Source organism: Salmo salar, chromosome ssa04 (assembly GCF_905237065.1).
Source record: "Salmo salar chromosome ssa04, Ssal_v3.1, whole genome shotgun sequence".
Lineage (NCBI taxonomy): Eukaryota > Metazoa > Chordata > Actinopteri > Salmoniformes > Salmonidae > Salmo > Salmo salar.
In genome coordinates, this window is record NC_059445.1 from 84,255,319 (window position 1) to 84,270,152 (window position 14,834).

General features: G+C 45.3%; 1 protein-coding gene across 1 annotated transcript; it reads left to right on the forward strand.

Moving 5' to 3' along the window:
- Positions 1-830: 830 nt before the first annotated feature.
- On the forward strand, positions 831-14,616 carry LOC106603981 (von Willebrand factor A domain-containing protein 7). The gene is made up of 12 exons (XM_045717424.1): positions 831-846; positions 1,379-1,565; positions 5,009-5,184; positions 7,446-7,558; positions 7,740-7,856; positions 8,037-8,249; positions 8,649-8,781; positions 10,319-10,465; positions 10,751-10,843; positions 11,457-11,728; positions 12,706-12,999; positions 13,341-14,616. Exons 3-12 carry the CDS (start codon positions 5,010-5,012, stop codon positions 13,815-13,817), a joined length of 2,034 nt encoding a protein of 677 aa, XP_045573380.1. The 5' UTR covers positions 831-846; positions 1,379-1,565; position 5,009; the 3' UTR covers positions 13,818-14,616.
- The last annotated feature ends 218 nt before the right edge of the window (positions 14,617-14,834 follow it).

Genomic DNA, 14,834 nt, shown 5'->3' on the forward strand with positions numbered 1-14,834 from the left:
CCAAAGGGACTAGGGTGCAGAGGATGCCAAGATAGATGCAGAAAGTGTTTAATTATCTCAGGACAACAAACTGATACAGACCAGTGCACTATACTGCTGAAAGAACAGCCACATGCCAATTGTTATAGGGTCTTTGTCCTGAATTGGTGGTTGACAAAACAGAGGTAATGTTATGCTGTAAGGAAAATTACATGTCTGTTGCTCATTATACAGAAACAACAGGATGCGGATCAAATATTGCCTTATGCAGTCACAACATACTGCCTTAGTAAAGGTGATGTAATGATGCCTTATGCAGTCACAACATACTGCCTTAGTAAAGGTGATGTAATGGTGCCTTATGCAGTCACAACATATTGCCCTAATAAAGGTGATGTAATGATGCCTTATGCAGTCACAACATACTGCCTTAGTAAAGGTGATGTAATGATGCCTTATGCAGTCACAACATACTGCCTTAGTAAAGGTGATGTAATGATGCCTTATGCAGTCACAGCATACTGCCTTAGTAAAGGTGATGTAATGATGCCTTATGCAGTCACAACATACTGCCTTAGTAGAGGTGATGTAATGATGCCTTATGCAGTCACAACATATTGCCCTAATAATGGTGATGTAGTGGTGTTTTACATCAAAAGTTGTTTTAGATCAAGTAGTGTTGTGTAGCAAAGTACCAGGATGTAGTTTATATTGTGAAACCTCTATCCACCAGATAAGAACACGCCCACATGTCGGAGCTGTGTCGGTAAAGACTGCCAGAACAACATCCTAGAAGACATCATCAGAGACAAGAAGCTGACCTCGGGATATTTTAGCCTTGAACCTTTTTTTCCATCAAACCAAAAGGTAGAGTCAGTCACTAATCTCATTTTAATAAGGTGTGAACTGTGAATTGACCGGAGGTAGCATAGCAATAGCATATCAACCTAGTTTTATGTCTTTATGTGCTTTGGTCAAATGTGCTTTATACAGCTCCTCAACAGCTAAATGAGAAGTTAGCTAAAACACTTACAGAATAGACCTAAAGATGCCTTATCTTAATTTGACCCGGTTTCTCACAGCAGGAAAATAATCCTGCAGAAACAGGAAATGTGAATTATTATGTGGATTATAATTAATAAAATTATTTTGAAGGGGTTACGATGGGGTAAATCAAGTCTAAACTGGAAATTACAAACTTTAGAAGCTTTTTTAAATCTTGCATGGAAAAATCCTGTAACAACAAGATGATCAAATTAAGATACGGCATCTGTAGGACCAGGCTAGTAGCATACTGACTGACTGGCAGAGAAGAAACATCAATGTAATAACATACAAGATCCTGACGGCGGTTGTAAGTGACCATCGTATTGTCCTGATAATCTCTATCCGTTGGCAGGGAAGTGCAGCCATGGGGGCTTATCGGACCAGACAAGCAGGCAGGAGCCTACAGGTGGGATCAACAAGGACTCACTTGAGTCCAGCCATGGCAACTGGCACACTGCAGCTGCAGAGGTGGCCGTGGCTGCAACCAGCCAGCTGCTGGAGGACATCAGAGGGGCTGCCGGGGACACAGACTTCCTACGGTGGGGAATTGTACTTGATCATATAAGCACTGTTGTGAAGGGTCATGGCATCCGGCTCAAAGGACCATGAACAAAAGGTCTAGGGTTGGAAGAAGGTGTGGCTTGTAAGATCTTTACAGTGCATTCAGAAAGTATTCAGACCCATTTACTTTTTCCACATTTTCTTACATTACAGCTTTATTCTCAAATTCAGAGACCTGTCCCGAAGCCACGCCTGCGTTGTCTTGGCTGTGTGCTTAGGGTCGTTGAACTGTTGGAAGGTGAACCTTCGCTCCAGTCTGAGGTCCTGAGCAGGTTTTCATCAAGGATCTCTCTTTACTTTGCTCTGTTCATCTTTCCCTCGATCCTGACTAGTCTCCCAGTCCCTGCTGCTGAAAAACTTCCCCACAGCATGATGTTGCCACCACCATGCTTCACCGTAGGGATGGTGGCAGGTTTCCTCCAGACGTGACTTATGGCATTCAGGCTAAAGAGTTCAATTTTGGTTTCCTCAGACCAGAGCATCTTGTTTCTCATGGTCTCAGAGTTCTTTAGGTGCCTTTTGGCAAACTTCAAGCAGGATGTCATGTGCCTTTTGCTGAGGAGTGGCTTCCGTCTGGCCAATCTACCATAATATGCCATAATAGGCCAGATCGAGGAAGAGTCTTGGTGATTTCAAACTTCTTACTTTTGAATGATGGTGGCCATTGTGTTGTTGGGGACCTAGAGTGCTGCAGACATTTTTTGGTACCCTTCCCCCATATCTGTGCCTCGATACAATCCTGTCTTGGAGCTCTACGGACAATTCCTTAACCTCATGACTTGGTTTTGCTCTGACATGCATTGTCAGCTGTGGGACCTTATATAGACAGGTTTGTGCCTTTCCAAATCATGTCCAATCAATTGAATTTACCACAGGTGGACTCCAATCAAGTTGTAGAAACAGCTCATGGATGATCAATGGAAACCGGATGCACCTGAGATCAATTTCGAGTCACATAGCAAAGGGTCTGAATATTTATGTAAATCAGGTTTTCTGATTTTTATTTTGAATACGTTTGCAAAAAAGACTAAAAAACCTGTTTTCACTGTAATTATGGGGTATTGTATGTAGATTGATGAGGGAAAACATGTATTTAATCAATTTTAGCATACGGCTGTAACATTACAAAATGTGGAAAATTGGAAGGGGTCTGAATACTTCCAAGTGCACTGTAGGTAGTTAAGATGGATGTGTTGAGTTGTTGCTTGTAAGACCTTGGAAATACACTACATGGCCAAAACTATGTGGACACTTGATCGTCAAACATCTCATTCCAAAATCATGGACATTAATATGGACTTAGTCCCCCCCTTTGCTTCTTTAGCCTCCACTCCTCTTTTACTTTTCCACTAGATTTTGTAACATTGCCTGCGGGAATTGTTTCCATTCAGCCACAAGAGCATTAGAGAGGTCGGGCACTGATGTTGGGCATTAAGTCTGGCTTGCAGTCGGCATTCCAATTAATCCCAAAGGTGGTCGATGGGGTTGAGGTCAGAGCTCTTTGCAGGCCAGTCAAGTTCTTCCACACCTAGTCCGAACCATGAAAAACTTTACAGTTGGCACTATGCATTGGAGCAAGTAGCGTTTTCCTAACATCCGCCAAACCCAGATTTGTCTGTCAGACTGCCAGGTGGTGAAACGTGATTCATAACTCCAGAGAATGCGTTTACACTGCTTCAGAGTCCATTGGCGGCGAGCTTTACACCACTCCAGCCGACGCTTGGCATTGCACATGGTGATCTTAGGCTTTTGTGTGGCTGTTCGACCATGTAAGCCCATTTCATGAAGCTCCCGACAAACAGTTCTTGTGCTGACGTTGCTTCCAGAGGCAGTTTGGAACTCAGTAGTGAGTGTTGCTTCTAGATGTTTCCACTTCACAATAATATCACTTACAGTTGACCAGGGCAGCTCTAGAAGGGCAGAAATGTGACTAATTGACTTGTTGGAAAGGTGGCATCCTATGACAGTGCCATGTTGAAAGTCACTGAGCTCTTCAGTACGAGCCATTCTATTGCCAATGTTTGTCTATGAAGATTGCGTGGCTGTGTACTCGATTTTATACAGGCTGACATAGTCGAATCCACTCATTTGAAGGGGTGTCCACATGCATTTGCCATGTAGTGTAGGATTGATGTGGATAACAAGTGTGTGCTTCAGGATGTGGTGGTCTGGAGATTTAATAAGGAAACTTTAGAAACACATAAAAGTGCAGACATGACAAAGCAGTGCCAGGTGACAATGGGGAATAGACTTAACATATAACATGTATAAACTAAGGTCACTGCTAGGATAAATACAACTAAGGGACATTATTATCAAACTGAGGACATGGATATACAAAGAGATATAACAAGTTAAAGGTAAAATAGTACACAGCGATTCCATAACCTCCAAACAACCAAATGTGCTCTATTTATCTGTGTGTGCAATAAAATCAAGCATTTGATTCCTGCTCATTCCTCTAACATCCTGACCGATGTACCATAGCGGTATTAACAGTCCCGAACCGAACTTTACAGTCCACCCTAGGCTAGTTATTTTCTTCATGGCCCTTCGAGCCGGATAAGACTGCTGCCATGAAACCAGACAACCTACCAGAAGAAGGTGCAGGGGTCATCCCCAAACGCCTTCAAAACACACACAGAACACAGGCAGAACTCTTCAGCCCCTTTCAATACCAGCTCCTCCTAGAGATGTTAAAAGACATCAACAACCAACCAGACAATACAGACAAACAACATAAGCTCCCATCCCGTGGCGACCTCCTGGAGCAGCTGGTACAGCAGACATCACCTCCATCAAGCTCCCATCACATTCAGCCTCAGCCTTTGGTTATTCTACAACCTCCAGGCCCTTCTCCTGTGGCAAGCGGGCCACCAACTCCAGGTCTACCCTCTAAAGTGGCCACTGTGCCACACCAGGGTCTTTCTCCTCCAGTGGTCAGCGTTCCACCCCATGGGCTTCCCTCACCAGTGGTCAGTGTGCAACTTCCGGGCCTTCTCTCTCAAGTGGTCAGCGAGCCACACCCGTGCCTTTCCTCTTGTGTGACCAGCGTGCCATGCCCTTCGGGTACCTCTCCTGTGGCAAGTGTGCAACCTCCAAGATGCCGCCTGGTGGCCAGCATTCCAACCCCATGCCTTCTGGTCGGCAAGACAAACCCAAACCCTTCGCCTTCCTCCTTCTCTGACCTTTGGAGAATGCCGTCCTCCGCTGGAACCTCCACCCTTGATCTTCCGTGGGACAGCCAGGGCCCATCGAACAAAAAGTCCTGAACCTAACTTACAGTCCATCCTAGCCCTAGTCCTTTTCTTCAAGCACATTTATCTGCCTCTGCCCTGTTGCACATGTGCAACAACTTTTGCACTGCACAACACATAAAGAGATTCCTCTCTCGCACTCCTTCTTTCTCTCACTCTCTCAGGATGATGGGGATCTCTAGGAATGGATCTAGAGTTCTGTGTTTTGTGATCGACACCACCGGCAGCATGTCGGACGACATCGCAGCAGTAAGGGAGACGACGTCGCTCATCATCGACAGCAAGAGAGGAACGCCAGACGAACCCTCAGCCTACATCTTGGTCCCCTTCAATGACCCAGGTGAGAGATGGGATGCACTCCGAATGGTATCATGTACCCTATGGGCCCTGATCCAAAGTAGTGCACAATGTGGAGAGCAGGGTGTGATTTGGGATGCAGACATGATGCAACCTGGCTGACAATCCCCTGGAATCGGACACTCGAATAACAAAAAAATATGGTAATGTTTACATGACTTATTTTATTGATTTTCTACTGTTTTAAAAATCAGAAGACAGCCATCCAGACCTTCCTAGGACCGTGTAAATGTCCTCTGTTGAATAAATGTGTATTTGCCTCCCTCTGGTGGTTCGGCTGCATCATTACATCCATGTATTTCACTTCACTGCAACGTTATGTCAAAGGGGCGGTCCTTCGAAAAACATTTATCCAACTGGACTGCTTCACCGCACGGACATGGCAATGCAATCGCTGATTTTTGTCTCAAGCAGGCGGATCTAAAATCTCATAGCTCTATGATAAAAAAATGTGACCTACACACTTCCTTAACCTCTCTGGGCCAGTGGGACGCTTGCGTCCCACCTACTCAACAGCCAGTGTAATCCCGTGGCGCGATATTCAAATACCTTAGAAATGCTATTACTTCAATTTCTCAAACATATGACTATTTTACACCATTTTAAAGACAAGACTCTCCTTTATCTAACCACACTGTCCGATTTCAAAAAGGCTTTACAACGAAAGCAAAACATTAGATTATGTCAGCAGAGTACCCAGCCAGAAATAATTAGACACCCATTTTTCAAGCTAGCATATAATGTCACATAAACCCAAACCACAGCTAAATGCAGCACTAACCTTTGATGATCCTCATCAGATGACAATCCTAGGACATTATGTTATACAATACATGCATGTTTTGTTCAATCAAGTTCATATTTATATAAAAAAACAGCTTTTTACATTAGCATGTGACTAGCATTCCCACCGAACACTTCCGGTGAATTTACTAAATTACTCACGATAAACGTTCACAAAAAACATAACAATTATTTTAAGAATTATAGATACAGAACTCCTTTATGCACTCGCTATGTCCGATTTTAAAATAGCTTTTCGGTGAAAGCACATTTTGCAATATTCTGAGTAGATAGCCCGGCCATCACAGGCTAGCAATTTTGACACCCACCAAGTGTGGTACTCACCAAACTCCGATTTACTATTAGAAAAGTTTGATTACCTTTGCTGTTCTTCGTCAGAATGCACTCCCAGGACTTCTACTTCAATAACAAATGTTGGTTTGGTTCCAAATAATCCATAGTTATATCCAAATAGCGGCGTTTTGTTCATGCGTTCAAGACACTATCTGAAGGGTAAAGAAGGGTGACGGGCCCGACGGCGTTTCGTGACAAAAAATTCAAAATATTCCATTACCGTACTTCGAAGCATGTCAAACGCTGTTTAAAATCAATTTTTATGCTATTTTTCTCGCAAAAAAAAGCGATAATATTCCGACCGGGAGTCGTTTTTTTCGTTCAAAGAGAGAGAAAGTAAACATGGTGTCGGCTCGTGCACGCGCCTCCAGTCTCATTGTCCTCAGATCGACCATTATCCAAATGCGCTAATGTTTTTCAGCCAGGGCCTGCAAAGCCACCATTCATCGTTCTGGCGCCTTCTGAGAGCCTATGGGAGCTTAGAAAATGTCACGTTATGCCAGAGATCCCCTGTTTTGGTTAGAGATGATCAAGAAGGCCAATAAATAGTCAGAGAGAGCGCTTCCTGTTTGGAATCTTCTCAGGTTTTGGCCTGCCAAATGAGTTCTGTTATACTCACAGACACCATTCAAACAGTTTTAGAAACTTTAGGGTGTTTTCTATCCAAATCAAACAATTATATGCATATTCTAGTTTCTGGGCAGGAGTAGTAACCAGATTAAATCGGGTACATTTTTTATCCGGCCGTGCAAATACTGCCCCCTATCCTCAACAGGTTAAACCTAAAACAGGTAAGGAAGTAATTTTCTGTGGAAGTCAAACATTTGTTTTACATCAGAGGCAGACACATTGCATATGTTCAGAACAACAAAATGGAGCCCTTTACCTAGCCCTTCTCCCCTTGTCTGTAGGAGGGACGCATGCTGCTTAAATGGGCCAAATAATGATTTAGACGGTCACAAATGTAACAGATTTTGACTATCGCTAACGTCATGATATGTTTGCTAATACATAAGGTTAAATAGTTTGAAAAGGCTTATACGCGCATGACATGGATAACACATATGACATGGACCTTGTCCTATCCTATTATTTTTGTGCCACAAGACTTTGGGCCCCTGATGCGGACCACGGACCCAGATGTCTTTAAGGCCCAGATCAATGCACTGAGTGCTGATGGAGGAGGGGATTTCCCAGAGATGAGTCTATCAGGACTTCAGGTACAGTGACTGACAAACCTGTAGTGTTGGACAGGCATGTACAACCAAAATAAGACTGTATATAACTGTTATGAATTTGTATTTTTGAATTTGCCTTCCAGCTGCCAGTTCAACACAGAATGCATTCCCAATACATTCTAGTGGTGTGCTAGTGTGACTGTGTCCCCTGTGCTTTCTACAGGTGGCTTTAACTGGTGCACCCCCCTCTTCAGAGATCTTCCTTTTCACCGATGCCCCCGCAAAAGACTTGAACCTAATGGGCACGGTGATCGCTCTCATAGAACGCACTAAGTCAGTGGTGAGTAGCTGGGCCTTGTTATACTTTATGTCACAAGCAACATTAACCGGCAATATTTACATTTTCCTCTGTCTTTTCCATTGCCTTTGGACTTATTGACCTTCACAATCGTAGAGAGATCATCAAATTCCTTTACTTTTCACTATATATCCTCTCTCTCTTCCCCCGCCCCGCCCCCAGGTGTCCTTCTTCCTAACTGGCTCTTTGGGGCTCCGTCGTAGGAGGGCTAGTGACCAGGGCCAAGGACAGGTCCAGCACAGTCGGATGGTAGAGTCAGACTCCCAGCTCTACATGGAGCTGTCCCAGGCCTCAGGTGGCCAGGCCATACAGGTCACCAAGACAGAATTGCCCAAGGCCACCAGCATCATTGTGGAATCCTCCAGCTCTTCATTGGTAACCTTGACACCAATAGTAAACATTAGGGTAACGCTAGGTCCACAATGTGAAGGTTGGGACAAGAGAGTTCTAATATCCCATAACTCTTTGCATAAATGTGGAACAATTCTAAACAAGGTATCAGCACTGGTCCAATGATTTTATTTATTTTCAAAAGTTTTCACTCGTTTATTAAGACGTTGTCCCAACCTTGTGATGTTGGACCGAGCCTAGCCCCAATGGCCATGTTCCAAGACGAGGCTTCTGTAGTGCAGCAACATGTCACCCTGGGAGAGTTGCTTCTGAAAGATGCATCTGCCATTTTTCACCCACCATCTCTCTTTCTCTCTCTCCACTCCTCTCCTTCTTTCTTTCTTTCTTTCTTTCTTTTTTTTCTTTCTTTCTTTCTTTCTTCAGGTGACCATTCTACAGGCTGTGCGGAGTCCAGGAAGGGCTGATAATTTCTCCTTCACTGTAGATGAGTCTGTGAGAAACCTGACTGCTTATGTTACAGGAAGCTCCCTCTCCTTCACTCTCACCAGCCCCTCAGGTATTCCACAGATTTTTCATTTATCATTTTTATTTAACCAGGGGAGTCTCATTGACATTAAAATCTCTCATCACAAAGTCTCTGTTGTAAAATTGGTCTTCGGATTTCAATAGGACTTCCTGGATATATGTAAACCGGGTCTCTCCAACCCTTTTCCTGGAGAGACATCCTATTGCAGGTTTTAACTCCAACCCTGTTCCTGGAGAGCTACCCTCCTGTAGGTTTTAACTCCAACACTGTTCCTGGAGAGATTCCCTCCTGTAGGTTTTAACTCCAACCCTGTTCCTGGAGAGCTACCCTCCTGTAGGTTTTAACTCCAACCCTGTTCCTGGAGAGCTACCCTCCTGTAGGTTTTAACTCCAACCCTGTTCCTGGAGAGATACCCTCCTGTAGGTTTTAACTCCAACCCTTTTCCTGGAGAGATACCCTCCTGTCGGTTTTAACTCCAACCCTGTTCCTGGAGAGATACCCTTCTGTAGGTTTTAACTCCAACCCTGTTTCTGGAGAGATACCCTTCAGTAGGTTTTAACTCCAACCCTGTTCCTGGAGAGATACCCTCCTGTCGGTTTTAACTCCAACCCTGTTCCTGGAGAGATACCCTTCTGTAGGTTTTAACTCCAACCCTGTTCCTGGAGAGATACCCTTCTGTAGGTTTTAACTCCAACCCTGTTCCTGGAGAGATACCCTTCTGTAGGTTTTAACTCCAACCCTGTTCCTGGAGAGATACCCTTCTGTAGGTTTTAACTCCAACCCTGTTCCTGGAGAGATACCCTTCTGTAGGTTTTAACTCCAACCCTGTTCCTGGAGAGATACCCTTCTGTAGGTTTTAACTCCAACCCTGTTCCTGGAGAGCTACCCTCCTGTAGGTTTTAACTCCAACCCTGTTCCTGGAGAGATACCCTTCTGTAGGTTTTAACTCCAACCCTGTTCCTGGAGAGATACCCTCCTGTAGGTTTTAACTCCAACCCTGTTCCTGGAGAGATACCCTTCAGTAGGTTTTAACTCCAACCCTGTTCCTGGAGAGATACCCTTCAGTAGGTTTTAACTCCAACCCTGTTCCTGGAGAGATACCCTTCTGTAGGTTTTAACTCCAACCCTGTTCCTGGAGAGATACCCTTCTGTAGGTTTTAACTCCAACCCTGTTCCTGGAGAGATACCCTTCTGTAGGTTTTAACTCCAACCCTGTTCCTGGAGAGATACCCTTCTGTAGGTTTTAACTCCAACCCTGTTCCTGGAGAGATACCCTTCTGTAGGTTTTAACTCCAACCCTGTTCCTGGAGAGATACCCTTCTGTAGGTTTTAACTCCAACCCTGTTCCTGGAGAGATACCCTTCTGTAGGTTTTAACTCCAACCCTGTTCCTGGAGAGATACCCTTCTGTAGGTTTTAACTCCAACCCTGTTCCTGGAGAGCTACCCTCCTGGTATTAAGAAATCACAAACATGCACTCTGTTCAAATCATTAGACATTTATTTCTGTTGTAGCTTGGGGCAAATTCCCACCTCTGTTGCTATGGTTATGGTGATGTCATCCCACAGGTGTGTCCCAGAGTAGCGGGGAGGTAAATGGGTCTCTGGCAACGATTAAAACCGTGGGGAACTTCCTCACACTGGGGCTGGACAGCCAAGCGGGATTATGGGAAATCAGTGTGTCGTCAACTGTGCCCTACTCACTGAAGGTCGTAGGTGAGTGCGACAACGTTGGCTTTTCTGGAGGGCATATTACATAGAAATTAGGCAAGTGAGCAACCATTTGTAATAGTGTGCTGAACAGTGTGTTAACATTGTATTTAGGTTGGCAGGTGAAGTGTATGGGTAACACATTGTTACGGAGTACCTACAACTATTTGCGCCTTGCACAATTTCAGAGATTTTTCCAAAAAACTCTATAATTCTTTATTAACAACTGTTGAGCGTATGCTTTTATTCCATGTTCAGAGGTCAAAGAGCTCTTTGACTTTCTCTTTCCAGGTCAGAGCGCCATCGACTTCCTGTTTGACTTTGTGGAGGTGTCCCAGGGACCTCATCCAGCCTTCGCTGTTTTAGAGTCCCGTCCTCAAGCTGGTGAGTGTCACGTTCGTCTAAAGGAGTAGACCAAGGCGCAGCGTACTTAGAGTTCCACATGTTTAATAAATATGAAACTCACCAAAACAATACAGAAGAAAACGAAGCGTGACGTTCTGGGCTGCTCACAGGCAGCTACACAAAGACAAGATCCCACAAAGCACAGGTGGGGAAAAGGCTGCCTAAGTATGATTCCTAATCAGAGACAACGATAGACAGCTGTCTCTGATTAGGAACCATACTCGGCCCAAAACAAAGAAATACAAAAACATAGAAAAAGGAACATAGAACGCCCACCCTAGTCACACCCTGGCCTAACCAAAATAGAGAACAAAACCCTCTCTATGGCCAGGGCGTGACAGTGAGACAGGATTTAAACAAACAGTTTGTTAACAGTTAGAGCACAGTGACGCAGGGTAGATATTTACAGGGGCACCAAAATGCTGTCTATGTAGATCAGTTCCTCCATTGTGGTTCCTAACATTGACGTTGATTTAACACTCCTAACCTTTTGGTTCTTTACTTACAAGTTTCTATCGCAGCCTTTAAGTATAATGTGATTTGCTACTTATACATTAGCTACCTCCTAAACTCCACATTTCTCCGCCCCTAGGCGGTAATGCCACCCTGCTGGTGTCAGTGACGGGGAGTGAATCTGTGAGTCTGACGGAGGTGGCCCTGGTTGAGGCCTCGGGGTCAGGGGAGGTCAGTGGAACCTTGGAATCAGTCGGCAGCGGAGACTTCCTGGTTACCATGGACAGAATCCCGGATGGGGAGTTTGTTGTGCGTCTGAGAGGAGAGAACAGCGCCACCACCAGGGCATTACCAGACAGCTTCCAGAGACAGTCCTCCACCCGCCTCAGAGCCTCCACTGTTATGGTGACGGTGAGTGCCAAGGTCAAATGTCAAGAATCAGAGTTGTTGAAGTTGCTCCTTGACACTGGGTCTGGTAATTTTTTCATTTTACCCTGTGATGGTTAGTGTTGGGAGGTATCCTGGGGAAACTTGTAGCCTACCAATACTGGGTAGTGAGTACACAAAGCTCCATATTTAGATGTATGACTACAGTAGGCTGAACGTTCTGCTGTGTTATGTCTGATTTCAGGCTGAGGCAGAACATTCTGTTGTCTTCTGTCTGGTTCAGGCTGAGGCAGAACGTTATGTTGGGTTCTGTCTAGTTTCAAGCTGAGGCAGACTTTTCTGTTGTGTTCTAAGGCAGAAAGTTCTGTGGGAGGAAGGTAGCCTAGTGGTTAGAGTGTTGGGCCAGTAACCGGAAGGTTGCTGGATTAAATCCCCAAGGTAAAAATCGATCATTTTCCCCCCTGAGCAAGGCAGTTAACCCGCTGTTCCCTGGGCGCCGAAGACGTGGATGTCGATTATGGCAGCCCCCCCCACACCTCTCTGGTTCAAAGGGGTTGGCTTAAATGTGGAAGACACATTTCAGTTGAATGCCTTCAGTTGTACAATTGACTAGGTATCCCCCTTTCCCTGTCTGCTTTCAGGCTGAGGCTGAACGTTCTGTTGTGTTCTGTCTGGTTTCAGGCTGAGGCTGAACGTTCTGTTGTGTTCTGTCTGGTTTCAGGCTGAGGCTGAACGTTCTGTTGTGTTCTGTCTGGTTTCAGGCTGAGGCTGAACGTTCTGTTGTGTTCTGTCTGGTTTCAGGCTGAGGCTGAACGTTCTGTTGTGTTCTGTCTGGTTTCAGGCTGAGGCTGAACGTTCTGTTGTGTTCTGCCTGGCTTCAGGCTGAGGCTGAACGTTCTGTTGTGTTCTGTCTGGTTTCAGGCTGAGGCTGAACGTTCTGTTGTGTTCTGTCTGGTTTCAGGCTGAGGCTGAACGTTCTGTTGTGTTCTGTCTGGTTTCAGGCTAAGGCAGAAAGTGACCTGGAGCCTGGAACACCCTTTTCAGTCCTGTTCACTGTGACAACCAACGGGACAGGCGGATCCTTCACCATCCGGGCCACAAATGACCGGGGCTTCCCCTCCTCTTCCCCTACAACCCTGACGCTAGTGACCGGGGTCAGTGCCAACGGTACAGTGACCCTCACGGCCCCCGCCAACACCGTGTCGGGCACGGACGTCACCCTGACCATCGAGGCTGAGTCTCCCGGGGCCACCGACACCAACTACGCCGTCCTGCGCCTCTCCGTTGTTTCACCGGTAACTCTGAGGAACACAGGGTGTTTAGTTTCTGTGTTGGCCTGCTTTTCTTTTTTCTCTGTTCTGGGTGAACAGGTAGAATTACAGTAGCCTGGTTCCAGGTCTTTTTGTGCCAACATTCCATTCCTTGTCATGACATGCAGTAGCAGGGAGTGGAATGATGGCACAAACAGACTGGTACCCAGGCTAGAATGACATAAGGGATTAAAAGGAAAACTCATGTCTTTCCTCCAGGGTTAGTGTCTTTTTAAATGTATCAGACCCCAGGTAGACTAGCTAACGTCATGGCGTCAGCTAATGGGGATCCTAATAAAAATGTAATTCTTTCCCCTCCCCTGCAGGTGACAGATTTCAGCCGTCCGGTGTGCGATGTGGTCAGCGTAACAGCCAATTGTTCTGACGACTGCAGCCTGTCCATGTGGGAGCTCTCTGCCAACCTGACGGACGGCAATGGGACGGGCATCGAGCGCATCACCCTGCGCCAGGGCAACGGAACCCTCAACACCACCACCACGGTGGAGGGTGCGGGGAATATGACCGTGACTCTGGCAGCCTACAGCGCCTCCTGCTGTTCCCCGGAGGTAGAGCTGGTGGCGGTGGATGGCGCAGGGAACGTGGGGACCTGTTTCAGGTCCATCAGAGTGACAGTGGATACCACTGTCCAGCCACCAGTCACCAATGTCATCACTGAGAACAGCATCACCGTGACTCCACCTATAGTTACCACCACCACCGCGAGCAGGGGCCATCCTCTATCCCTCTCCTCGTATCTCTGTTCCATCATGTTGGTCTCTGTCACACTCGTTCTGAGCCGCTAGGTAGCTCATTTCACTTCTGGTCTTGAAAGATGTTTAATCAAATTCAATAGTTTCTCTGTTATAATACTGTCTGTTAAATGTCCATTATTATGTCAAGTCTAATAATACATGCCATTTAGCTGATGTGTTTAACCAAAGTGACTGACAGTAATGCGTGCATACATTTTATGTAAAGGTGGCCCTGGGAATTGAACCCACTATCCTGGCATTGCAAGCGCCATGCTCTACCAACTGAGCTACAGAGGTCTAAGGCCATGCGGCTTTGTGTCTTTTCAATGGACCTCATGTCATCTGTGCTGAGTGTACCAAAACAAAGTCCCAAGGCAGTCTCTAAAAGGCATCCTGCAGGGACGGGGGCTTATATATATATAGGACAATATATATATATAGGACAAAACACACATCACGACAAGACAGACCACACTACATAAGAGAGACCTAAGACAACAACATAGCAAGGCAGTAACACATGACAACACAACATGGTAGCAACACAACATGGCAACCGCACAACATGGTAGAAGCAAAAAGGGCAAGAAGGTAGAGACAACAATACATCAAGCAAAGCAGCTACAAGTGCCAGTAAGAGTGTCCATGATGTCTTTGAAAGAAGAGATTGAGATAAAACTGTCCAGTTTGAGTGTTAGTTGCAGCTCGTTCCAGTCGCTAGCTGCAGCGAAATGCATATGGTATTGATAAGTAATCATAAATAATCATAATGTATGTTGATATCACTGTAATTTCTTATTGGTCTATAGCAATAAAGGCTGGCATTATTAGGTATCAATAAGACACTCTACTTCCTGATGTTCTCTGCTTAGTAACTCATGAATCGATATGTAAATATTGATTCTCTTTTGTAACAACAGTCCTCGATAATGTGAGACATATTCCTCCAAAGGCCAATAAAATGAAGTGAAGAAATAAACAAATCGTTTTAATTGGACCTTAAACTTTATAGACCTTCTAATTTGTGTGAACTATCCCTTCAGTGTAATTGCAGCAAGTGGCAAGTGT

What these genes read in the sequence shown, in the direction of transcription:
- LOC106603981 (XM_045717424.1), top strand. Translation starts at nt 5,010, where the DNA reads ATGATGGGGATCTCTAGGAATGGATCTAGAGTTCTGTGTTTTGTGATC. An exon ending in GGTCCCCTTCAATGACCCAG is followed by an intron (nt 5,185 to 7,445) that starts GTGAGAGATGGG and finishes TTGTGCCACAAG; the next exon opens with ACTTTGGGCCCCTGATGCGG. An exon ending in GCCTCTCCGTTGTTTCACCG is followed by an intron (nt 13,000 to 13,340) that starts GTAACTCTGAGG and finishes CCTCCCCTGCAG; the next exon opens with GTGACAGATTTCAGCCGTCC.